General features: G+C 33.7%; 1 protein-coding gene across 3 annotated transcripts in view; it reads left to right on the forward strand.

Moving 5' to 3' along the window:
- LOC118189579 (uncharacterized) overlaps positions 1-27,716 on the forward strand; it is a 1,110,938-nt gene extending 1,083,222 nt beyond the window's left edge. For 2 of the 3 annotated variants that reach the window (XM_085825600.1, XM_085825601.1), the window contains 3 exons: positions 6,025-6,073; positions 10,833-10,993; positions 20,201-27,716. In XM_085825600.1, coding sequence (XP_085681726.1) covers positions 6,025-6,073; positions 10,833-10,993; positions 20,201-20,673 — 683 coding nt within the window. In that variant the 3' untranslated portion in view covers positions 20,674-27,716. The remainder of the gene's footprint in view (positions 1-6,024; positions 6,074-10,832; positions 10,994-20,200) is intronic. The other variant, XM_085825599.1, reaches the window with a different exon arrangement.

Genomic DNA, 27,716 nt, shown 5'->3' on the forward strand with positions numbered 1-27,716 from the left:
ACCTAATCGATTTGATTTTATGACTTTTAAAACGCGCAGTGTATTCAAATTTTAGCAGAAGTACGTTGAGTTTAAATAGAAGGGAAACGAGATCGTATGTGTGCTTCTTGAATCACGAGCGTGAAGGCTGCTAGGTAGAAATTTAAGAACCGCGCGTTTCGGCCTGTGTGCCTATTTCGGCAGTTCGTTGAATCTTCAACTGCTTAATCAGTAAGCTTGCTGAATCTCAGCTGTATCTTAGAACGCGGTTAAGTTAGTTACGATTTTAGAGCCTCGTAGGTAGTGATCTCGTTATTTATTCATTCTGTCATTTATTTTTAGTTTCACATTTCTGTTTTGTTAAACCGCCTGGTCGGCGTAATTTGTGAGCGTCAAATGAACGCAGTTGTTATGTCTAAAGTGGAATAAAAAGGGATTTAAACCCTTCTTACGAGTTTGTGTAATTTACTTTTCATAGCAGTCACTACTATTCTTGCTGACAACTTGGGGCCTCGCAACACTATATTGGCGCCCTAACATCTTACGAACTTAGATGGCCGAAAACTGGATGGAAGCTCCTGTAAAACTCCAACAGCAAGAAATGGCGAACCAGTTAGAAGGATTTGGATATCTGGTCCAAACGATGAGAGCATCTATCAAGCCAAACGTCAATTTCGACGGAAAAAAGTCGGTGGCGATATTTTAGAAGGCTTTGAAAATCACTTCCAGTTATACCCTGTGCCTGAAAGACAAAAAGTTGCCATTGCCACGTCTGCACTAAGAGGACAGACCTCACTATGATGGAAGAGTATAGGGAAATTTTTATTAGGAGAATTCGGAGGTCAAACATATACCTTTGAAATTTTTAAAATATCATTATTAAAGGCTTTCCCCATAGTGAAAGACCAAGCAAAGCTAGAAGCCGAACTGTATAGTTTTTATCAACGTAATATAGAAGATTTGACGGACTTTATTCTGCTAAAAGTTAAGCTGACAAACATGCTGTATGGGAAGAAATCCGACGCGGAGATAATTGAAATAATATTACAAGATTGCTACCTGCTGTCCAAGATTACTTAGAAATCCGAAATCCAAGCACCTTGCAGGAACTCTTCGAGTTGGCGGTCAAGTTCCAAAACCGAAGAATAGCGAAAAAATCTAGAGGGGCATCGTATTCTCAAGGTCACCGAAGGCAATTCTCAAATCAACAGACCGGAAACACAAATCGCTCTTATGGGGGAAAGAGCTATCAAGCCAACTCATCGAAGCTAGAAACTCAAGGCGCAAAAAGGAAATTTGAAAAAAACCGTCCGCGTACCCAAAAGACTGAAGTTGAAAGGAAAGCTTTAAACGAGTAGAGGGACCTATAAAAGCGAGGGTCCAGACCCCGGAAGTTTCGAAAAAACCCTCAAGAAGATACTTAAACACGGTCGTGGTAAAGAATTCCCAATTACCAATTATACAAGTCTTGGTTGGCGATGTACCAGTAGAAGCCCTCATTGACACAGGGGCAGAAAGTTATTTTATGAGTGATACATTTTTCAAGAAGAATTTTAATAGGTTACGATTATTTAAAAAAAAACACAGAAATTATAGCGGCCCGAGGAAAAACCTGTCAATGTATCGGGAAATTATCATTAAAAATACAGATAAAAGATCCAAGCCTTAAAGTATTAATTTTTGTGGTGAAAAGTTTACAGAATCCAGTCATCTTAGGCATGGAGTTTTTAAAGGCCGCGAAAGCCAAGCTAAATTTTCAGGAGAATTCGATTCTGCTGGAAATGGATCGGAGGGTGGTGGAGCCAGTGAAACAACCGCAGGTACACCTTAGCCATTTGAATGTCCATGAAAGCCAAGCCATCCAGCAAGTGGTGAGTACTTTTTCAAACTTGTTTTCAGAACGGCCTGGTAACTGTCAAATTGTAACACATGATATACAACTAACTGCCGATAAACCCTGTAGGACTAAACCGTACCGGTATGATAAACAGAAAGAGCAAAATATTGAGAAACACATTCAGGAAATGCTGCAGAACCAGATAATAACGCCCATAAATAGTGAGTACGCGAGTGCAGTCGTACTATGTAGGAAAAAGAAAGATTTCCCTCCTTCGGATAAAAGGGCTTGGAGGTTTGCTATCGATTACAGAAAGCTTAATAGTATTACTAAGTTCCCGGTTTACCCTTTGCCTGTAATAGAGGAAATTATTAAAAAGATTAAGTCTACGAGATACATGACTACGTTGGACTTAACGTCTGGCTACTATCAAATAGCTATGAGACCCGAAGACATACATAAAACCGCGTTTATCACAAAATCGGGCACTTATGCATTTTTACACATGCCCTTTGGGTTGTGTGGGGCCCCGTCAACATTCCAGAGAGATAGACATTGACAACATGGACATTGTTCTAAAGCCTGTCCTAGGAAAATCGACTTTAATCTATCTAGATGATATAATTATAACGAGTAGTACGTTGGAGCAACATATTAAAGATCTGGAAGAGGTTTTTAAATTATTAAAAGAGGCCGGTCTTACAATTAACGAATCAAAATGCAAGTTCGCGACTAAAGGATTTAAATATCTGGGTTATAAAATTTTGCAAAAGGGTATAGAAACTCAGGATTCAAAAATAAAAGCCATCAAGAATTTCCCATCTCCTAATACCGCCAAGAAACTTTCTTCCTTCCTTAGGTTATGTTCTTATTATCGGTCGTTCATAAAAGATTTCGCGAACATTGTTGAACCGTTGTTAGTTATTAAAAGAAAAAAAAGTAAGTTTACGTGGACAGCAGAAGCAAATACAGCATTTGAAAGGTTAAAAGAAGCACTCATCAATGCCCCTGTTTTGAAATTCCCGGAAGGGGACGAAAACCTGGAATTTGCAGCAGATGCGTCGGACTATGCCGTAGGTGCGGTTCTCATGCAGAATGGCCACCCTTTGGCATTTTTTAGTAAAACGTTGAACCCTACACAAAGGAATTATACAGCTACAGAGAGAGAAACATTAGCCGTATTAATGGCTGTACACAAATTTCGAGTTTATTTCGGCAAAGCGCCAGTAACAGTCTTTTCGGATCATGCGGCTGTTGGTAGACTTTACTCGGGGAAAAACCTAACGCCCAGGTTAATAAGATGAGCTTTAAAACTTCAAGAATATAATCTAATAATTAAATATAAACCAGGGAAAGAAAATAATGTAGCTGACGCACTATCCCGAATAAAACTGGACGATGAAAGGAATAAACTCAAATGCGCTGTGTTGACTTCTAAAATTTTACATTCTAGAGAAACAATTATTGCTGAACTGAAAGCTGATCCTGAATTTGGAAGTATTTATGCTTATTTAAAAGACCCCGAAATCTTTGAACATACAGATGTCGCCGCAATAAGAAGTAGAGCAGAAAACTAGGAAATAATAGATAATTTATTGTTTTATACGAAATCAACAAACGGAAATTTTGAGTATAGACCAGTCATCCCAGCCTCTCTTCGATTGAGCGTTTTGAAGGAATTACACGACGCGCCAACATCGGGTCATTTAGGGGTCAGAAAGACTATAAAAAGGGTACGCGAGGCGGTATATTTCCCGCAATTATACAAAATAGTAACAACGTATGTCAGGTCCTGCAACCAATGTCAATTAATAAATGATATTAATTACATCCCGGCCTGGTACTTAAATAGCATTCGCGCTACATTTCCGAATGAAATTTTAGGCATAGATCTTCTTGGTCCTTTCCCCCAGAGTGAGTTAAATAAAAATCGTTTTCTTTTAGTAATTGTAGGTCATTTTTCAAAATGGACAGAAATTGTTCCACTTAAACGCGCATCAGCCAAAACAGTCGCAGATGCATTCTTACACAGATACATTTTAAAATACGGTGCACCGATAAAAGTCATTAGCGATAACGGTAAACAATTCGTTAGCCAAATATTTGAAAATATTTGCACTGGACTTGGCATACGCCATATCAAAATGGTTCCGTATAGACCACAGGCAAACATAGCAGAAAGAGTTAATAAAAATATTGTAAAAATAATTCGAGGCTATGTTAGCACACATCACAAGCGCTGGGATGGCTACATAAATGAGTTAGCTTATGCTTTAAGAACAGCAAATCATGATGATACTAGTGGAAAAACTCCAGCAGAATTATTTTTAGGACGTAAGTTAATTACGCCACTAGATAAACTATTCTTTGTGCAACAAAGGGAAGAAGAATTCAAACAAAAAGATATACAGAAACTTATTGATCAGGCGGTTAAAAGTTCAGATACGTCAAGAAATAGACAGAAAGTGTACTATGATCGAAAACGTCGGGAAGCAGATTTTAGAGTAGGCGATAAAGTGTTAAAGCGGAAATTTTCTTTGTCAAGTGCCCCAGATAATTTCACTGCAAAATTGGCTCGAAAGTTTGAAGGCCCCTATGTAATACAGGAAATCAAGGGAGTCGTATTGTACCTTAAGAACGAGAGAGGGGAAACCTGTAAAGCAAGTCCCGACCAGGTGAAAAAATATTATAATCAAAATGATTTTGAAATCCTTAAAAGTTTCTTTCAGGGCTCAAGCGCAAAAGAAGTGGAAATTCCAGAATTAACGCCACCCGCTCGACCACCCAAGAAGCAGAGAACAGAAGAGGAACCTAGCCCTTCTACAAGTCATTCTAGGGTTCGGAAAAGAAAGAAGGAAAATGGTCACACTCCAACAATCAAGAAGTGAAGGAAATCAACGCCGCCTCGTAAAGAATCTTTGGTAAACAGGGAAAGACCAGTTACAAGTTCCCACTGTAGAAAATCTTAGTCGAGGAAACCCCTTTCAGGGCCAGATAGTCAGGAGCAAACAAGGCCACCGTGCATGAGAAGAAAAAGACAGAAAGGGAAACGAAAAGATTGGCACCAACAGAAAAAATTGAAGCAAGAATCCAGACCGGAGACCGCCAAGACCAGCCGTCCAGGGGCCAAACGGAAAAGACAGGAACCCGAAGACTACCACCCCAAGAGGCCGGTGTACAGAGGGCGAAAAAGAAAAGTCCCCATGGAGGAAACTCAAAGAACCCAATAGCGGAAATTAACTTCCATGAACTCTGTAACTTGGGATCAATTTTGCCAGAAGAGGATGTCGGAGTTCCAAGCATCAAAAACTCAAACATAAGTTAAAATCTTCTATAAATTTTTCTTTTGTTCCGAAATGTTATGTGTAAATACGAAGTTCTATGTGTTAACGGAAGTCAATTTGTCTCGGTTGAGACTTAGTTTTGTTTACTGTAGTTAGCTAAGGCAAAAGCATTATTTTCTTTAAGTGTAAAATCTAACAGCAAGCAGTTCCTGTTGGTCGAAAGACTAGTTCTGTTATGTTAAAGCCAAAATTTGGCCGAAAGTAAAATAACTTCGTATTCTTGTATTAATGGAAAATTTAGTTTCAGTGCCGCCAGCTTGGCGAAGAAAGCGTGAAGTAAAATTTTATTTTTATCTTATTCATCTTATTGTAAATTGTAAAAATCATATGTAAATATAGGTAAATACTTGAAAGTTATGTAAAAGTAGAATTTAGTCTAGAAGCATAAAATTTTAGATGCTAAAAGTAAATGCTCAAAAGAAACGAGTTCAAATCTAAGTATTAAACAGTAAATAAAATCATGCTTTAGAGCGAAAGCCTGCATGTCTAAAGATGAATGAGGGGGAATTTAGAATGAATGTGTTTTGTAGGGTTCTCCACCTACACTTGAATTTTAAGAATATTAAACATAGCTCATCGAGTTTCAGTATGTTCGATTAAGGTGTGTCATATTTGGTCGTTGAATTCTAACAAATCATTGTGGTTAGGGGAAGTGTTGTAATGCAAAAACACGAAGATTCCCGTTTGACACCACACATGGTGGAGAACCAGGGTAAAGTTAAATTCATGTTTGAATATTTGAATGAATGTGAATGTAAGCAGTTAAATAAGGAAAAGAAAAGGACAGAATACGAAAATGTATCGAGTGTTAAGAAAGTGTAAATCATAATGTATTTCGAATATACTGATACTTATTCCTTCCAGATGCTGGAAGGAAGAGAAAAAGATTGATTGATGAAGACCAAAGGATCCTGTAAGAAAATATGGTATTTTAATCATCTACAGAAACGATTGTAATGTTTTAGGTAAAAGTTTGTTTTTGTAAACGGAGCTCTTGAGTTTTAGGTCAGAATATGGAAACTTTACCACAGGTCGTTTCTAGGACCTACTTCCAAGTTTACCAAATTCTGGAAGCGCCAAATGTAGGGTTTATATTTATTTTAACTAACATTTATTTTAAGCTATCTTTCCTGTCAAGCCTTTACTTTCCCCTAGAATTGCCAATGCCAGAGTATGTAAATTGTAGTAGAACGCACAGTGTATTCAAATTTTAGCAGAAGTAAGTTGAGTTTAAATAGAAGGGAAACGAGATTGTATGTGTACTTCTTGAATCACGAACGTGAAGGTTGCTAGGTAGAAATTTAAGAACCGCGCGTTTCGGCCTGTGTGCCTATTTCGGCAGTTCGTTGAATCTTCAACTGCTTAATCAGTAAGCTTGCTGAATCTCAGCTGTATCTTAGAACGCGGTTAAGTTAGTTACGATTTTAGAGCCTCGTAGGTAGTGATCTCGTTATTTATTCATCCTGTCATTTATTTTTAGTTTCACATTTCTGTTTTGTTAAACCGCCGGGTCGGCGTAGTTTGTGAGCGTCAAGTGAACGCAGCTGTTATGTCTAAAGTGGAATGAATAAAAAGGGATTTAAACCCTTCTTACGAGTTTGTGTAATTTACAGTTCATAGCAGCCACTACCATAGTTGCTGACAAGTTGGGGGCCTCGCAACACTATAAGGCAATCGCAACATGGATAATCAGCACATAACTATATGCCATAATTCGATTACTGTGAAAAATATCACGTCTGAACTGTAAAACATAATTACTGCGATCTGTTCGTAACATTGAGATTAATATCTCTGAGGTCAAAATAGCTCGAGAATTCTCACTCATTTAAGCTAAATAGCGAGATAATATTTTAATCACCACTTCCACCGAAATCCTGATAAATCATGGATGTCAAACAAGGCAGAGGTCTTGCGCTACTGTATAACAATGCAAATTTTATCGGTGCAATAAATCAACTTACGATAGTTTTCCGTAATTATGCAAATGGAATTAAATCGGTATCTCTAAATTAAAAGATACCACTACATATGGGGAAGAAAGAGTTCTATAAAAGAACCAGGCCGAAACGAAGATCCCAAATGGTGGAAACCAACTGCGTTTACATTTATCGCTTGACTTGCGCTTTTAATTGAAAATTCTACAATAAAAACTTGAAAAATTTAATAATAAGAAAATTTACAAAAGGAATGAAACCTATTTCAAATGATATACAGGGTGTCCGAAAAGTCTTTCCCTGATTACATAAATTGATAACTCAGGCTAGAAGTAAGATATAAATATGAAACTGGTGTCTAATTGTTTACAAACTATCAAAGTTTTTTTCACACATCAGTAAACTTCCACATGAGCACCCTTGGTAGCACGTAGCACATCTAGGCGATATTCAATTTCCGTCCACACATTAGCCAACATCACTGGAGGGATCGATTCAACGACTGTGGTTATCCGTTGCCGCAGGGTTTCAAGATCTGGTACACGTGTTCGGTAGACTTCGTCCTTGACATAACCCCATAAAAAGAAGACTAATGGGGTTATGTCAGGAAAGCGTGGAGGCCAAACCGTTGGCCCATCACAACCAATCCATCGCCCAGGAAAGGTCATATCGAGATAGGCACGGACGTCCAAAACCCCAATGAGGCGGTGCACCGTCTTGCTGAAACAAGACATCGAGGTGATACTGAAGCAGCTGAGGATCAGCATACAGTTGCAACATGTCCAGATACACTGCAGATGTGATGGTAGCCTCAGCGAAGAAGAATTTCCCGATAATTCGATGGTGGAATAGCGTGCACCAAACATTCACCTTTGGAATACCTCTGGTGCACTCCATGACCTCGCCAGGACGTTGTGAACCCCAAATGCGCACATTATGGCGATTCACTACTCAACTGACAAAAAAGGTCGCTTCGTCGGAAAAGGCAATTCGTCTGAGATAACCATCATCGTTCTCAATACGTAATAGCATTTCGACCGCGAAGTCATATCGACGTGTACTGTCATTGGGCAACAAGGCCTGAACGATTTGCACTTTGTATGCACGAAACAATAAACGTTTGTGTAAAATGTCATGGAGAGAGCTTTTTGGTATCTGTAATTCACGTGAGGCCCTGCGCACCGATTTCTTCGGATTTCACAGAAAAAACTGCCTCACAGCTTCCACCCTGTCTGCTGAGGTTCTGTGTCGACCAGACCTCGGAAGGTCAGCAACCGATCCTGTGTTCTTGAACTTCTCATACCAGGCTTTAATGCTCTTGACATCAGGTGGATTCCTTCCAAATGTTGTCTGGAATTGTCTCTGCACTTTGGTTGATGATCGTGTCTTATGGTACCACAGGACACACTGTGCCTACTCCTGATTGGTTAACATGGCTTCTTGGGCGCTGCACCTCATCGACTACTTACGTACTGCGAACCTAAAACAGAAAAAAAACTTTGATAGTTTGTAAAAAATTCGACACAAGTTTCATATTTGTATCTTACTTCTAGCCTGAGTTATCAATTTATGTAATCAGTGAAAGACTTTTCGGACACCCTGTATAGTAATACAGATAACTAACTTACAGTTATACATAAATAATATGACGGACATAAAAGATCATTTGAAAAGTCTTATACTTGGAGCTAAATGAGAAAAACTCTAAAGTAAAGCATAAAATTAATAAAGCAACAACCTAGTATTTAGCGTAGAAGTTTAGTCAAAACTCTATCGATTTCGTGAACGCACATGTACAGGTCCTTCTTCATCAGCAGCAAAGAAATCTGCAACGAAGGGAAAGCCACGGTTGCCTCTATACCAAAAAGGAATAAAGGCAACGGAGTAGCGCCATCTGTCGGCAGAAACAGTAAACGAAAGTTAAAAAATTAAGTTAGAATTTTAAAAGCATTAGGAAACTCTGGATTAGAATTAAAGGCATTAACTAAACAAGATATTTTTTTATGAATATGAAAAGCTTTAAGAATTTGTTCTTTCTTCCCGTTCTTCTGAAGACATTTCTCCCACAATCGCCTTTTGTTACTGCTTCCATAGTTGTTGTAATTCTTGCTTGTTGGGCTCGCTTTTACGGCCCTTTAGTAAATTCTGAACGTCATTATTACTAACTTCCTAGCCTAGAAACACAACAACAACAATAACAAAAGAAATCCTAGGTGTCAAAGCGCTCAAATTTTCTGCATACAACACAATCTGGCCATCATTTTCTTCAATACGAATTAGGGGTATTTTATATCTCCTGCTGTTATGCTTTGTTAATGAGAATTAAGTACTAGAAAATATAAAAATCATGTTTCTAGAATTCTCTGCCTGTTAATTATATGGTATAAGTTATCTTAAAACTCATTGAAAAATCACTTGTTAGCCACTTAAGTGTTCGTAATTCGAGATATCGTTCGTCTTCCGGGCCGTTCAAGTAATTTGTTCGTGAAGCGAGGCATTTATTGATCAGAGGTTCCACTGTAATTAACTGATAATTTCATACAGGCAGGCATAAGCAACATCAAATAACGGAGTAATAAATTGTACTTTGTGCCTCATCACATATTTACATTGCATTTTCTCTCCTTTATTTCTCTTCATTAAAGGTTTTCGATGTTTTAAAAGTAATTTTCAAGAGATGAAAGAAAATAAAAAATACTTTTACTGTACCATGTAGTATTACATTCAGATTCAAGAAATAGCATGACAATAAAAAAAAGACGTTCTTTTTCCCAGAAGCATATGCATATTTCTGAGCAAACAAAAGAACTCGTTGTTTTCTGTGATTCAAAAGCAGCTCTACAGGTAATCCTGAATAAAAGCTCTCTGATCACCAACAGGATCCCTTTTCACCTACACGAGCTTCAAAAGTTAGATAAGTCCTGCATTCTTCAATAGTTGCCAGCACATATCAACATGACAAATAACGAGAATGCAAATAAACTGGCAAAAGAGCCTTGAAATCTCTCGGATGCAAATACAGATTGAAGAAAAATTTGATTCCAATAAAGCACCAGCTCCATAACATCAATGAAGATAGACTTGTAACGAAACCCACAGTCAGGCACGTGGCATCCCACGTGGGCATCACACAAGAGTGAAAATTTACAGAGAGGGTATGAAAACTATAGAAACTATGGCAATTGCCCAGAACTGACAACTCCACACACTTTTGAATCTCCGGCCATCCTCGCTCAATTCTTAAAAACTGGGGTCTTGTTCAAGAGGCCAAACCTCTACGACGATAACATTTTGCAGATTGCTAGGACTGTCATCTTCGCTCATGGCTATATTTGAATAGGCTTTATAGTGACGACAACGACAACAATATGCATAAATGTGCTGTTTGTCGAGATTACTGAAAGATGACATTATTCGTAACATTTAGGTTGATATATTTCACGATGTTAAGGTTCGTTCTCGATTGCCAAATACCTAAAACGTGCTTGTGTCTAATTTCCCAAAATATAGGGAGCATATATAAACTCCGTTAATTGAAACAACGGGTACTGAATATAGTGACTACGGGGTGCTGGTGTAATTTTAACTTAAACAGAGTGAAACGAAAAATGTAAATAATAAAATGAAGTTCTGTACTTCAGTGTAAAGCTTATGCAGTTTCTGACTATCGAATTCTGCACTGTAGAAACTATAAATAAAAACTTAATATTCATACAATTTTTTTCTTCTTCTCAGATACAGAGTGGTTCACGATATTCCAGGTGAACAGAGGTCCTTGATTTTGGAAAGACTGCAACCAGCGACAGAGTACCAGTTATACCTTGTGGCTTTCGCACTCTCCGGACATCCGACCAACATCAGCAGCAAGGTGCACTTCGTGTCCCCAGATGTCACGCGTAAGTGTTTTCATTTCTGAAAAAATATATATGAATGTGCACTGCATCCACAAAATTCTTTACCCGGCCTTCACAACCGTCGGTTGTAAACATATACTTCCAAGTACAAAAATGTTTTAAATGACGCAAATATTTACGTTTCGATAATTGTAAGTTTTATAAGTAAGTTTTGTATAAAATACGAAATCTAACTTTTTATACGCTTTCTCGGTCCCTATAGTTATATTTAGGAAAATGTTATGCTCATTATAAAAAATAAAATACAAAACGTTTGGCTCCCGTAAGACCAAAAAATTGACCGAGGTATTTAATTTCAGAAGTTGTGAACATTAACGTTGTTTTCAATTTGCATCAAGAGGTCAGTTAATAAATAAACGGGAATAATTCTAAGTTTATTTTTTCTCTTATGCGCCATTTAGTGACATTCTTCTATCATACTTACGTCTTTATTTTTATATTGGGTATGCCGAAAGAACTTTCATGCGACCAATTTATAAGTTTTCAATGTCTAAAAATACTTATGTTTTATTAGTTTAGTATCATGATCTGATAGTTACACAAACAAATTCATTAAAATACAAATATTTTCCTTTTTTAATGAGTGCAAATAATATTACGAGTTGGCTACGTGCCAATAATGAAGCCAACTCAGATACTTCAATAATTTAATTTTCACTCAGTTGCTAGTGTTTCCTAGACATAGAATTCTATAAAATTCTGAGAAAAAGATCTCTATTTTGAAAACAAAATTATACTTCTCGATATTCTTCACAATAATCTACACTGAAATGCTCGTCCCTTATCTAATATCAGATTTTTTTTCTAACCTGATATTTTATTTTTAGGTAAGTACAAATGTAAAAATTGCGCTCCTCAATTTGTGTACGGCCCCTGAATATGATCTCAGAATTTAATATCATATATCTCAGTACATTTTTGTCATACGCGATTCACATTGTGTTTGTTTTTTTACTCAAGTAAATCAAAAATTTTATGCAAATGCTTAAGGCAACAACCAAACTAATCACACAAAATTAAATCAAGGTAAATTAATCAATTTTGCTTAGCTTTTTATACTACTTTTAATCATTTTTATATAATTTTTTATTTAATTAACTACGAATGATGTAGGGAAAAAATCTGAGCATTAGAAATTTCTTTTGAAATGAAGATTTGGTGATGAAAAGCAGCTTTAAGTCTCATACGGCTCAGAAACATGCATGGAACGAAACATGTATTCGGAACTTATTAATCAATTTGGTTTAAGGCTTTGTAACAGCTTTAAATAATATTAAAATCTTGTAGTTTAAATAATTTAAATAGATGAACATTAAGGCATTTGTGAATGGCAATATTTGAAACCAGACTCGAGTACCTCGTGCGCCTCTCGAACGAAGAATGTAATTTATTTTTAAATGTTATAGTATTCTTTTTTCTTCTTGTTTGTATGTCGCCTTTTTTGAGTGTTAAATAAAAGTTATTGCTGTGTTCCATCATTGGAGTTGCTTCATATCGCCAAAGAAGTATTACAGTCTTAATTATTTTGGAGGCACTGACCGAGATCGAATAATCGTGCGTATTTTTATTTTATTAGTTCATCACTGAACATAATATTAGTGATACCAGATTATTACTTAATGTTTATATAGAATTGCTTTATGTTATTAGTTCATCACTGAACGCAATATTAGTGATACCAGATTATTACTTCCTGTTAATAATAAATTGTCTTATTTTATTACCGTATTTGATATTATATTTAATATTCATTTTAGTTGTCCAGACGGTAGATATATATATATATATTGCTCTATGTTGTTATTCTTATTTTAGTCACAATTAATGTGGTAGAGAGAATGAACTTCATATAATTTAAATATTTCATTTTTGAGGTATACGTACTTAACAAAGTGCATTTATTTTCGTGATTCCTGACTGCATTAGTTAATTAAAGTAATTGAATTGAGCTATTTTGAGGAAGTACAAAGAACACAGAGTTCGTTAATTTTAAACATAGAAACAATGTCTTACTTAGGAAGAGCTCGTAAGGAAGATTTGCAAAATCTCGCGGCTGAACTGGGAGTTCATGTGACTGCAGATTTCAAAATAGTCGATTTAAAACAGAAAATTGTTGAAAGTAGAGATTATGATGAAGTATTCGTCAAAGGAGTCTTAGACACAATAAAATAGAAGAACGGAAAGAGAGGGAGGAAAGAGAAGAACGTAGAAGACAGGAAGAAGCGAAAGAGCGGAGAAACAAAGAACAGTATGAATTAGAGAGATTAAGACTTGAAGCAGAGACAAAGTCTCAAAATACCGGACAGATCCGGCCGAAAACGGAGCTGCGTCACCTTATGCAAAAATTCGATGACAAGAAGGAGATATCAGTCTATATTTGCTATTGTTTGAAAGGCAAGCAGAATGGGCTCAAATTGATAAAGAAGAATTTGTATCTCATTTACTAGGACTACTTCCTTACGAAGTAACCCAATTAATAGCTAGAGAACCCTCCGATAAAGCTAAAGTCTATGAACACGGTAAGAATTTATTGTTAAGACGGTTTAAACTAAGCCCGGAAAAGTTTAGGCAGAAATTTATGAAGCATCAAAAGAATACCGAATCCACATGGGTGGATTTCAATTATGAAATAGTAAATTATTGCAAAGAATGGGTGACTGGTCTAGGACTTAAGACTTTTGATCAGTTGCTAGATTTGATGGTGATTGACCAACTTAAGCGTCGAGTTCCTCCTGAAATTCGAGATTATTTTCTTGATGAGTGGGTAGAGATGATTTCATCTAAAACATTAGCTGGAAAACTTGATGCCTACGTAAACTTTTGCGGAAACTTTCAAAAGAGACCTGTAGTGGATCGGCAGAAAGAAAGATACAATGCACTAACTCAAGGTAAATTGAGTTCAGATAATAAAAATAAAACTGAAAAAAAAAAAAAAAAAAAAAAAAAATTGTCATCAGGATTTAATTCGTAAAGCTGGTTTCATAGACCTAGAAGTCCACGTCAAGAAAAAAAAAAGGAAGACTAATTTGATCATTCTCCATTTTTTTCTATTTAAATGTGGTGTAAAACTATTTGTTTAAAACTTAAAATTTTTAGCCCGAAGTTTGGAAACGTATGAGAGAAGTTACCTTTTCTCTTTAAACAATTCAGCAAGCTGAGCTTATAAACTTTCGAATTTTACAGAACTTTTCTCTTCGGTAAAAGTCTCTCCGTTGGGGGAGAGGTTGTAACAGCTTTAAATATTATTAAAATCTTGTAGTTTAAATAATTTAAATAGATGAATATTAAGGTATTTGTGAATGGCAATATTTGAAACCAGGCTCGAGTGCCACGTGCGACTCTCGAAATGAAGAATGCAATTTATTTTTAAATGTTAGTATTCTTTCTTCTTCTTGTTTGTATGTCGCCTTTTTTGAGTGTTAAATAAAAGTTATTGCTGTGTTCCATCATTGGAGTTGCTTCATATCGCCAAAGAAGTATTACAGCTTCAAAACACTTTTCCCTTGACAAACTCTATTTGAAGCGTTAAACAGAGATTAATAAAAAAATTATTTTGGTATTTGTTTTGTTATGTATCATGTTCTGCATTTTTTTTTAATTTTATCTTTTTCATTTTAATTTTCTATTAACGATTCGGTTTTTGAAAGTTTCATTAATTTGCGTTTATTCGGTTTGGCAATTTTTACTCGGAGAGAAAAGGTTAGACCTTCATATCTCAAAATCAAAATTTCATTTTCGTTCCGACCTTTACTTTTTGATTTTTATCATTTTATAATCTAGCAGCCAACGCGCAGATTCGTCTCTTTTCCATTTTAATTATTAAAACTTCCATTATGACTATTCTCAACAGTGTTATATATATATACAAAAATATGTAAATCAAAATTTTAATTTAAATTTGCAATGGTCCCTTAATTCTGTATTTTATTTGGGCTATTTCACTTTTCTATCCATTACATAATTGCAGACTGAAAATCAACACCGTAGCTTTTAATAATTCACGAAAGGATTGCTAACCAGAGTTTTTCTTCTTTTGAATTAGGCTTCCATACTGAATGATGCACTCGCTTTTCTACTTATTTTGTTGCTTAGATTTGGACTCTGTCTATGTTCAAAATTATTTTAAAAAGTGTAGCGGTACCAATAAGAACAAGGCGCTGTTGCATGTACTTTATTTATGATGGCTTATTGGAATGTTTTCTTAAATAATAAGGAAAAATTTAAAACTGCCAGTACTACAAGCTTCTTCGATTATGCTTCAACATTTACCTTGAGTGTATTCCAAATTTATTACAATAATATAGGTGCCACAGGGTGATTTGCTTTCGCGTGCACAAATATCTCGGAGGGGTAGGTTATTCAAAGACGAGTCGGAATTAGATAGCAATCCAGATTCAGAAATGTCATCGTCATCGAATGCAAGCATGCAGGAGAATTATAGAAATAAAAGAGCAACACATAACTGAGAAACATTAATTTTTTTAGCAAAATGTAACAATTGCGATATTAAGAGAAATCGCAGATGGTGTTTCATGTTTCCATAACCAGCTACAACACAAATCTAAGATCGGCGGCATTTGGAATCACAGATGTTTCTGAAATATTTCGGACGTCTCTCGGACGGCTGCGGCAGCTATGCAAATGAATGCGACAAGATCGTTCTCACTGTTCATGTCTGTACCTTAATCAAACTTTCATGTGATCCCAGAAAAAGGCCATGGAGCATGAATCCTGCGACAGTGCAGGCCAGGGGTATCCAACCCGCGGCCTGCGAGCCACATGTGGCGCAAAGCAGCTATCAACGCGGCCCTAGAAGAGAGCGCGAAGCTCAGAAGTATTATCAAGACCTCACCCAGATGGTACCTTATATCGTTGCGATCAGGGTTCGAGACTGGCTTTCAACATGAACGGGAGGGTTACTTGATGCTATGAACTGAAGGGAAATAAAATGCGTTTTCAAAATGCAGTTTGGTGTTTCAACCTTATGTTTAAAACGATACCATAGTCACTATGTACAGTGTTATTAACTTTACCTGGACTTTTTTAAATCATACCTACCCAGTGACAAACAAGCCTCACTACAAAGTTATGCGTTATTCATATTATCATTTATTGGGCAGCTCGTACCTTTGTGAACAACTTCATACAAGAATGAAGCACACTAAGAGTAAACTTATAACCAGAATATAGGGTGAACATTTTTAGAATTTCCTAAAAATTATAACTACTTCAATCGAACCAAACATTGATGCATTAGTTTCTCGAATTCGAGGCCAAATATCACATTTTATGATTTCTTCTTATCTTTATAATTATAAATAAAATTTATAATTAAATGTTATGCATAAAATGTCAAATATAATGCCAAAATAATTCTGTGTGTTCTCATTACAATAAAATATCATAAATTAATAAAGTTTAAATCACTTAAACATGTCCCCCCATCAGCCATCGTTAGTATTAGGCAGTGGCGGCTCGCCATATAAATCAAGAAAATCAATGATTCACTTAAAATTTTTCTATAGATGTGATTTCTTATACAGCAAATTTGAGCCAATTCAATCAAATTCGTACATTTCTCTCCTAGAAGTAAAATTCAAAAATTTCTTTCAAAGGTCAAACACGAGGAAATCCGAACATTTTCAATGAAACTAACACAATTTTAGATTAGGGTGATTTGCTTTCGCGTCATTTGTCTTCCGAGTCATTTGTTTTTTTTTTGGGGGGGGCAGAGCTGTCGCTGATATTAGAAATAATTGGTATGGCCCAAAATATCTCGTCTCCTAGTGTGATCTAGGGCACCTCTGTTGCAGGCCAATGAATCCACTGTGTCGCATTAAAGAGCTTCCAAACATCACATTTGAAAATGGATTGGGACCCCATCATGCTCAAACTATACATCATGGCACAGCAACTTGAAGATTTGTTGGTCGTTTAATTGTTCGAGCAAGACTTCCCCAAAACATTTTATAACACCATCTGTCTAAACACGCAGGCGGAAGATGTAGGCTTATTAAGTGGTCCCCACAGTACCGGACCAAATATTGATAGCTAACTGCTGTTATGTTACATACGTTCATGTAGCACGAGGGTTCACCTTCGCCTATACATGCGAATTATGTGCATTGTAGCAAACTTCTGTTATTAAGATTGAAGCTTATTATTATTTATCTCTAGTGTGAAATAATCAAAATCACAATTCTTGATAGACTTTTAGCATCCAACAATTACACAACGATTGTGCAAGGAATTCATCTGTAAACGTCATCACACGAGACTGGTTTCCAATAAGAACAAAATGACTCAATATAATTATTTCAAAGAACTGTCTAAACGCTCAAGCACTTACGAAATTCAACATTAGTTAAGACAGTAAAAAAGATATAAATTGATGAAAAGAAGGGAGGACTTGAAATCTGAAAACTTCAGATTAGTCTACACTTGAAAGAAAAACTTGGTATTAAATTTTTTAATTAAAATTATATTTAAAATTTTGGAAACATACAAATTCATATTTGTTCTTAAATAAAAATAATACCTACTGTTACCAACTAATGAGATTCATTTTACATGAACTTAGATTTAAAACTCTAGCATAGCATTTGCTTGTAAATTTCTTTTTTTTTTTTTTTTTTTTTTTTTTTTAAATTCAACGTAATGTAAATAGAAAAATTTCAAAATATTAAGAAAGACCTTTTGAACAAAATTCAGAATGTGTTGATGTATAACGAGACTTGCAATTTATCTTTACTCCCAAATTTCATTATAGCCATTTAATATTATTTTGAATGCAGAGAATAGTGTATAAAAAATAGAGTTAGGAATTCTGCAATCGCCTATCATAAAATTTTAGGAATCTATTTATTCATAATACTAATGATATAAAGCAGCTCTTTTGCAAGATGTTAAGAAGTACGAAAATGGCCTTTTTTAATTACTGGCAATGTGAGGAATTCACCTATATAATGTAGATCAAAGATGTATTATTTTCGACTAACAACTTTGGGCAAAATTCTATTTCAATTACATTTCAATTCTAATTTCAACACTACTTCTAAGTACAGTAGACCTCCAATTATCCGAATCAATTGGGACCGGACCCCATTCAGATAATCAAAAATTCGGATAATTGGATCTTTTCGCAATAAAAGGTCTAAATACATTTTAATTAATTACTGTATGTACTGTATATTGAAAATAAGAGAAAAAAGCTATTTCTAAAGAAATTGAGGTTTTAATTAATTAAAATGAAAAGGCAACACTTTTATGTGCATGTTATATAGCATACTGTACAGTACTTACAAGTGCTGAAAGTCATTGCTTGCTGAGCATCTCGGTCAAAATAGGCTGTGTGACTGTCTTCATCCGTTTTCGTGTAGCCAAATCGCTCATCCGCTTGACAATGAGAAGTTGCATGGGGTCACACTCGAGCTGACGCATCCACTTCAACGCAGTTTCAAGGCCGGCAAACGCTTCACTAGCTGATGTTCCCGTGTCTGCTTCAACTTCGACATCAAGGTCATCTTCTTCCTCGACACTTTCAATAAGTTCATCATCATTCAAAATTTAAAACCCAGGGTCTGACGAATAACAAACGATCCATTCTGCTGTATCCTCAGCACTAACGTCTGAACATCCACGAATTTTCAAAAGAATGTTTATTAATTCCTCAACTGACACGTCATCCTCATCTTTTCCTGTCTCTTTCCTCTCTCTCCTTCTTAAATTCTGAAAGCTATTCGGATAGTCGGAGTTCGGATAATTGGAAATGTACTGTATTAAAATAATAAAAAGTTTCTACAAAAAGCACAAAATGAATTTAGACCAAATAGAAAGCACAGCCTGATTTGAATATCCGTGTAACATGAAAAGTCATGTGGAACACGTAATAATCCTCGACTTAGGCTAAATCAGTTCGCAATAACCACTAGAAAAGAACCAAAGAAAACTCATAATTTCATGGGCAGAAAGTTTCAGATCCAAGTTCATGCCGGTGGTCAGGTGGACCATAATTAAATATACTACAAATGAGTTTAAAAGTATCACTGATTTACATTGCAAGACAAAATACATGCCTGGTTGCTCGACGGCAACGTAAGGTCTCATCAGCACATATTGGCTAAAGGCCGGCTTTATGGCTACAACATCAATTCTTGAATTAATTCGCCTATCTTCCGTGTTTTAAGTCCATATCCAAGATAAGTTATGTACTTTATCTTAACGCCCTAGAAAATCAGCATGATATCTGAATTCTAAAAAGCCAAAAAGAAAGATATCACAAAATATGAGATTGTTGCATCTAATCAAAAGGGTTTGAGTCGGATTGAAATTATAAGTACATTAAAATCAATTCAACACTTTCAGGTTAGCAAAAGCACGCATAAAATTTTGATAGGTTTCTTAATGGACTCAAAAGTGGTGAGGAAGACTTACCTCTCCAGTGCAAAGGGTTAACAATCGACAGAAACTAATCTAATGCCAGTAAGATCAGATAAATAATCCTTCTCAGAAAGCAAGACTTCGATTATACCTTTATGCTAAAGTGTTAGTTCAATTGAAGGTGTTAGTTCAATTGAAGGCAACTTAGTTCGAAATTGTCTACTATCGATGGTGATTTCTCAGCGCATTAGCTCTAGGTGATTCAGTATTCTGGAACAGAATTTAAAGAATTATTTTCTATCAGATATCTGTTTTGGCAGTTTCAGAGTCTCAAAGTTTTAGGTTGTTGTTTTATGAACATTTCTTTATAAGTTAGATTCTAAATGATAAAATTCCAGTTTTTTAACCCGTATAAAAATTATTATTATTTTCAAGTTAAGAATTTTTTTTCATAAATAGTCTATTTTGTTGATAGGTTAAAACTATTATAAAAATATGGAATACTTAATATAGACTTTTTAGTAGCCCAAACAGATTAAGCATTGCTCCACACATGAAATAAATATGAATAGATTTAAGTAACCAATGACACTGTCAAAATATAGATCAGATAAATTTATCTAAATTACAACAAATGTAAAATTATTCAAAAAGTGTTTAATGTCATAATTTGAAACACTGCTATATTTTTCGGAAGAGTTCTCCATGTGCAGTGCAACAGAATAAGTACGTATTTGAGCAGAGTCAGTACATAATAATTTAAAACTGATTACATTACTTCATACATTACATTCAAATATTCTTTTCCAGAGAACGAGAGCTGGAGTCAGAAGGGCGATACGACACAGATGGAAGAGGAGACCCCACCTCCTTTCACAGTCCGTGAGGAAGAAGTGGTCATTGTCGTCTTAGTGCTGGCCGTCTGGGTGTTTGTCATTGTGCTTTTCTTCAACAAATGGGGGAAAATTCGGATGCTGGAGCCTTACCAACCGCAATATCACTCACATCCTGTCATAGCAAAGCCGGCCCGCCTACCATTGAACGATGCACTAGCCCCACTCGAACGCTTCAACATGGAGTTCGGAGCAGCCTCGACGCCTTATCACATTAACAAGATGAGACCTCGCCAGAATTCGGTGTTCGTCGGGAGTCCTTACAGAAGCAGAAGTGGTTCAGTCCTCTCCGAACCTAGAATTCCGAGGAAGGTCAAAAGTGCAGAAGATATAAAATCTCTCGTCATACAAGTGGGCGATCGCAGCCTTCAGCAGTCAACAGCCCTTTGAGATAAATAGATTAGTCCACGGATTGGCTTCTTTAAAACTATTTTTCAAGCTGTTTAATTAAGGAACGTGTGCGCGTTCACGTGCATTGCATATTCGTGCATAATCTTCAAACGTGCTTAATTGTCCCTTCTTCGTTACGAAAAATTTTTCCAAAAAAAAAAAAAAAAAAACTTATTGTAACAGCTGGATGTTTGCGAATACTTCGACACTAAACAATAAAAGCATTTAACTGGTACTATTACATACCGCAAAATTTAAGAATTACTTTCATTTGCAGCTAATCATCCAATTCCAACTTTCAGGTATAAAAAGGGCTGAGATAACTTTTCAATAGGAATATGGCTGCTTTTTGAAAAATTCGTGAATCTTTTTGGAAATTCATTTTTGATTAGATTTAAAAGTTAATTTAAATATATATTGTTGAGATTATCGTCAAACGTAACAAGTGTAACTGCATTTATTGCTTGATAAATGGAAGAGCTTTTAAGATTACTTAGCAATTATATTGCATAATTCTATAAATGAAACAGTAAAAGCGGTCTATGCATACATTTATGGATTTTCCTTCCCCATGTAAGTTTTCAAAAATAGATCCAAATTTTAGAAACAATTGAGTAAAAATAAGTTAAGTTAGTTAGTATAAGCCAGGGGTGGCCAACCGTTTTGGGAAAAGTGCCACTGTTTGGGCAAAAAAAAAGGTTACAACGTTCCAACTTTTCCAACACACTAAAAAATACAAAAGGTGAAAAAATTTTATTTATACGCTGATTATTGAATTATTTTATGTAAGTCTGAATAGTGGGCATTTAAAAAAAATTATAATAAATAAAACAAAAGTACAAACTAGGGTTGATTGTTGATCACAGTTTTTAAAGATTCAATCAATTAGCTTATGTATAAAATAAAAATGAATTATTTGAAACATTTAATTCTAAATAACTATTAAACAGTCGGTACTTAATGTTTTTTTAATACGTAGTTTTTTACCAAGTCATCTATATTAGGATTAGTTCTTGAAGATGCTAACAAAATTAGATGTTTTAGGCGCTTCTTCAGCTAATTCTTGAACAATATTTTGATTTTAATATGTTCACAATAGAAAACATTTGTTCACAAACATATATTGATCCAAACCTACAACAATACTTGAAGGCGAATCGTGTAAATTTGAAAAATTGCTTGTTGGTACAAATTTCCAAAATTTAATATAGTTTGGATCACTTGCAGCTGAAATAAGTTCCCTGTATTTGCTTTTCAGTGTACTAGGCTGCTGTAGATCATTAATTTCGATTTGGATTTCAGTTCGGTAACAATTAACGTCTTGTAGAAAAATTGAAAAAGGATTTGTGAAAAGATCAGCAATTTTTTTTTATCATCTTGAAAATCACCAAACCTAGTACTGAATGAATCCTTCAAAATTGGTATTAAATTCTTAAATCTGTTATAGTTCAGAGCATTATTGACTTTGGTAGCTAGTTCCTTCATTCATGTGAAATGTGTTAATCTTTTTTCTCCGAAATCGAAACAAAAAAAAAACATAAGTTTGTTCACAAAGGAAGATATATGACTAACTAGGGTGGGAAAAATACAATCTTTTTCTTGTAATCTTAAATTTAAATTATTTGGATGTCCCAAAATATCTGTGAGAAAAGCTAAATCCCATAGCCAATCATCATTTTCGAGTAACAAGCACTCACTGGGCAACACTCCCTCAAATTCTGTTATTAAATTTAGCTGGACTTGGAGAATAGGTTTAGAGTGTTCGCTACAGTGAAATAAACCTAAACTAAGATTCAAAGAGTTAAAAAAAATAATTACTTTTATTCTAATGTGTTTATGTGTGTATCTATCAACGGACTTGACTCAGACGATATTATTATTTTTTTCGAAAATGCAGTAAGTACAATTTTTCCACTTCATCTAGAATGAATATTTGCTGAACGAAGATACTACATAATCTTGAAGCTTAATGTTTGTAGTTACGAAATACTGATTTGATTTTGCATGCTACTACGCAAAAGGGTATTTTGTCCTGAAAGGTTATTTTGTTTGTTTTTTTTTTTTTTAATTAAAAGTGAGACTTGGGCATGGCTTATTTTGGCACTTTTTATGCAGCAGATCTTTAGCAAAATTTTTAACTAAAGACAATGCTGACGACTGAATTATGGTCTGTTTCTTAAAAGATCAAAAAGAAAAACTTATAAAAGTAAACAAAACGATTTCCTTCATACTGATCTCTCGGTAAAGATTCAATGCAGTGAATAGGACAAAGCTCCTGAAGGGATTTTGATTTATGCATTATAAAACGTTAATGTGCTGCAAGCATCTATTTTGAGAATTAGTTCCGCTGTAAAACATCATGATGCCATATATGAACTAACAATTAGCTTAATATTTCATCTAGATAAAACTTCGGTACAGTGTTTGATGTTAAGCCAGTCTAAATTTTTAGTTGCATTAAACTTCACTCGGTTAACAAATTAAATTGGCTCGCAAACTTGCCATTTTCATTAGCAAATAGTTATATGGCATAATTGCCAAACATTCCACTTGGTAATCATTACAAAAGCGAAACAGTAGCATAGCTATTTAACTGATATTTATAATTGAAAGGTAAACTACTTTTAGTGAATACATTTGAACTTCCAAATTATTTTCTATTAAGGCAGTTTGCCTAAGAATACATAAACAGTATCAACCAACAACATTTAAAATTAAGGCTGAAGTCTTCATCATTTCTTTATCTTCTTTTACTCTCCCTGTCGTTGCAAGACTTCTTACCTTCATCAATTGGTAAGAACTAATAAATTATATATTGCTAATTTGAATTTCCGTCATCTGATGACGAAACTAGTATCATCACATCCTTTTCAAAGCACCATCATATAAAAAAATATTCAGAATATTTCCAAAAAGAATTAGCTTGCATTCTCAATTTTTTCACTCAAAATGTGATTACTAACAGCAGAATTTATTTTAATTTCTTCAAATAAACATGAATTGCGGTGCATATTTTACCTCATAAAATTTACAGAGATAGAAGTATACCCCCCTCCTTTCTTTTTAGTGTTTGCAGAAACTGATTAAGCTATTCATGAAAGTATAAGTGGATTCTGATAAGAAAAATATGATGTGCAAGCTGAATTAACTCTAAATATAAAATAATCTTAAAAAGCAGAGTAACAGTAAAATAGATGTACTATATTTATTATTTCAAAAGAAAAACTGACTTGAGTCAGAATGCAAAAATTTTCTTTAATTTATTGAAAACACATTATGTAGCTGAAAATTCTGTAAAACAAGCATCTCCCGCAATAATAATCACATGAATGTGTGTGTAACAAAAATGTCCTATCTGGCATAAAGTGGAAAGTATTATTAAAAGGAACACTGTGCATTGGTATCATCCTCTGTATGCATTTCACATATTTTCGTGACATGACAAAGCATACATAATATATATTCTACAAGGATTTATATAAGTGACTGGGTATTACATTCTTTGATAAATAAAAACCTGCAATATATTTGAATTTATTGGATTTTTATCCTATTTTCTGTTATCTCATTTGACTAACATAACGTAACAACTACGTAATTTAATTCTTTAAAAAAGGTTTCTGTAAAGGTAGTTACTGTAGGTAATATTAAGTTGTTGATGTGATTATAAAGTATTTAATAATCAACAAAGAACCGATATCTATTACATTTCATTCTCAGTGGTGTTCCAGATCTCTAAAAATTTTCTATACATTTTAACCTGTATCTAAGATTCATTTAAACATAGAAATGAGAGAAGCTGTTTTCAGAACGTAATTTCAGATTTATACTGTTGAATAATTAATATTTTACATAAAAATATGTTTAGTACTATAATATATTTAAAAATAATATTTATTATTCATAAAATAAACGAAATTTAATCTTTTTGATGTGCCAAGTCATCAAGAAACAGAATGTTTAGCATTCTCACAAGAAGAAAAGTTTTATGGTTTTGCTGAACTTAAAGTAATATTGTAAAAAACATTTTTATTTCAGCTCAATAGCCTACACAATTTAAGAATTCAAAATGTTGTTTAATCCTAAAGAAATTGTAATATAAGCTCTTTAAAAAAAATGAAAGTGGGAAATCACCCCTCATGGATTCACAATCATAAAATATTTACCTTCCTTGTTTTGCATTCCTATAGCAAGCTATTTGCACTCAGCATTTCTTTTCTGCAAAGCACTCGTGAAGAAAAAGATATTTGTATCAGCACTGAATATAACTATCATATGACAGTTATGTGTTTATATGCACAATAAAGTATGAAAATAAATGTTGTCATACCTCACAAGAACTGACGGATAGGAAACCACTGTGCATCTTTGCAATAGCAGATGTTTCTGCCTATTACAGAAAGTGATTTCTATACTGTCATTCATAAAATCAACACTGAGAGCAGCAAAACTCAGTTTATTTATAAGCCTATATCAAGAGTTAGTTACTAATAACTGATGACTGAAGATGTATTATTAATGTTCAAGGGAAAAAATATATTCTTGTACATAAATTATTTTGATTTCTTATTAAATTTAACATCTGTAGTTAGCAATTATAATGTTCTTGTGAAAATATCAACTTTAACATACTCAATTTAATAAAATTATGATAAAAGAAATAAGAATTAAATTTATTTTTTAAATGGTAAATAGAAAAACGTTTGTGTAAAGGTAGTTACTGTAGGTAATTTTCAGCTGTTGATATGATTATAAAGTATTTAATAATCAACAAAGATAAATATATTTACATATTTCACAAAGATAGTCACATAAAACTGTAAATATTAATACTAAGAAATTTTGTTGTTTGACTTCTAAATTGGTAAATAGAAGTTAAAAAGAACAACTATTAAAATTAGCATTATTTGTTGTATAAATTAATGTTCATTGTTCAGAAATATATTCTGAAGAAAATAAACAAAAATAAACTATTTAGACTTTTCAGTTAACTTTACTCTATTTAATGATACAATAATTGCTGGAATGATAAAACTGTGAATATTAATACTAAGAAGATTGAATATTTGATTATTTAAAATCAAAATCTTTTGAACTTAAACTTTCTCGTTTTCATAAGTATATAAATTCTAAAATTTTTATGAATAAAAAAATAATTTACAATTTATTAATAGAAAATGAAAAACTTGCGAGAAGAATTAATTACAAGGGATTAAAAAATTCTCCATAAATTTGAAATGTATTATAACATTAGCCAAATTTGATAATATCAGTTTTTACCAGACCTTACATTTACATAATTGGATCTGAGTATATTTAATGTATCTGCAGTCCGATTCATTGTGTAGTATAAATTGTTTTCAATCAATATAGGGATCTAGCTGTTATCAAAAAATGCAATCATGTTACCTTAGGCATTTGAAAATATCAGCTATCAGAACATTTACATATTTTATGATTAAAAACTTCATGTTACAATCAAAAACATAGCAGCAATTAAGTAAATTTTAATGCATGAATCTGACATCATTTCTTGGCCAACCCAATGTTCGTAATAAAAGCATAAATAAATGAAATAAAAATAGTAGCTACAATAAAAATCCATATGATATAACTGGGAATTCATAATTATTTTAGTATTATATGCATTGATCCACAAAATAACAAGTACTCAGAGGAAAAAATCTAGCAGTAAAAATGGCGTGAAAATACTAGTATATATTCATTCAAAAATTAAAAGATTGCTTAAACAAACACAAATAGCCAAATGTCCCTCATACATGAATGAAGCCACCTCATCTTTTAAAACAGCTGATACACAAAAGTAGAATTTTCACAAGAACAGTAGGAATATATTGTATGATATGTATTACATATTATATGCATTATTTGGGGAAAAAATACTTATGGTGCAAATTGAAACATTCTTGATATTAAAGAATGTCCAAACCCAAGACCAAATTGTTTAAAAATGTATGCAATTTAACAGTATTTAGCCTTGATATTTATAGATGTTCTAATGGAACAAACATTATCTTACCATGTAAGTAGAAATATTTTAATCTTCATATTTTTACTACAAAACAAATTATAACCCTTAGTGAACTGAAAAAAAGTGTGTATGAAAAACATTTAATAAAGATATTGTTCTTCTGCATGCATAGTCATTTTATTGTTTATGTTTACTTTATATTCATTACTCCAAAAACTAAATTTGGTCCTTTTAAACTAAATTACAGTTTGAAATTTTATACTAGTTCCCATAAACAGCTTTTTCAAACTCACAGGATAAGCTTGTAGATAAGTTAGTAGAAAAGTTTATAAGTAGATTAATTGAAAAAAAATAGTGATTTACATAAAATCGTTCACTTCAATATAACACTTTTATTGTTAATTATATTACTATTTAACCATTTTTAGTGAAAGAACTCAAATTCCCATTATCAAGTCACAAAAACTTGATAATTGGGTATTTTGCTCTCTCAATAAATTTCCTTCTCAGCTATGGACATGATGCTAAGATTTTTTAATTGAATGTTAATGGTATTGTAGTTCTTTTTGCTAAAGGCTCTTGGTTAAATAACAGATTAAGTTTATACTAAATTTTGAAGGATTCTGCTAAGTCTTAATATCTTATGAAAGCAGCAGTTTGATTGTCAAGGAGTATTGATTTTCAAAAATGTTTTATCAGCATAATATGAATAGTGTAAAATATAACTTTGTATTTGTAGTTCTTATTTTTGAAATAATAAGTCTCTGATTTTCTAATATTTAAATGTTAAAAAGTGGAATCTAATTCCCTTTCAGTCTCCATTAATTAAACTATTGGATATTTGTAAAAAAAAAGTTATAATATGCATGATTTTTATGAACTAGTTTTAAATTTAATATAATTGAGTGTTGACTGAAACATATACTGACAAACATTTAAGTCTGTGGTTACTTTATGTTATAGTAAAAATTATTGCAACTGAATGAAGGGTGTTTAATGCAAAAATAACAAGTCTTGGAAGTACAGGAAATAAAAGAAAACTTATCCTCGT

The sequence above is a fragment of the Stegodyphus dumicola genome, chromosome 10 (assembly GCF_044657685.1).
Source record: "Stegodyphus dumicola isolate Sdum_Otavi_A_Nest chromosome 10, ASM4465768v1".
NCBI lineage: Eukaryota > Metazoa > Arthropoda > Arachnida > Araneae > Eresidae > Stegodyphus > Stegodyphus dumicola.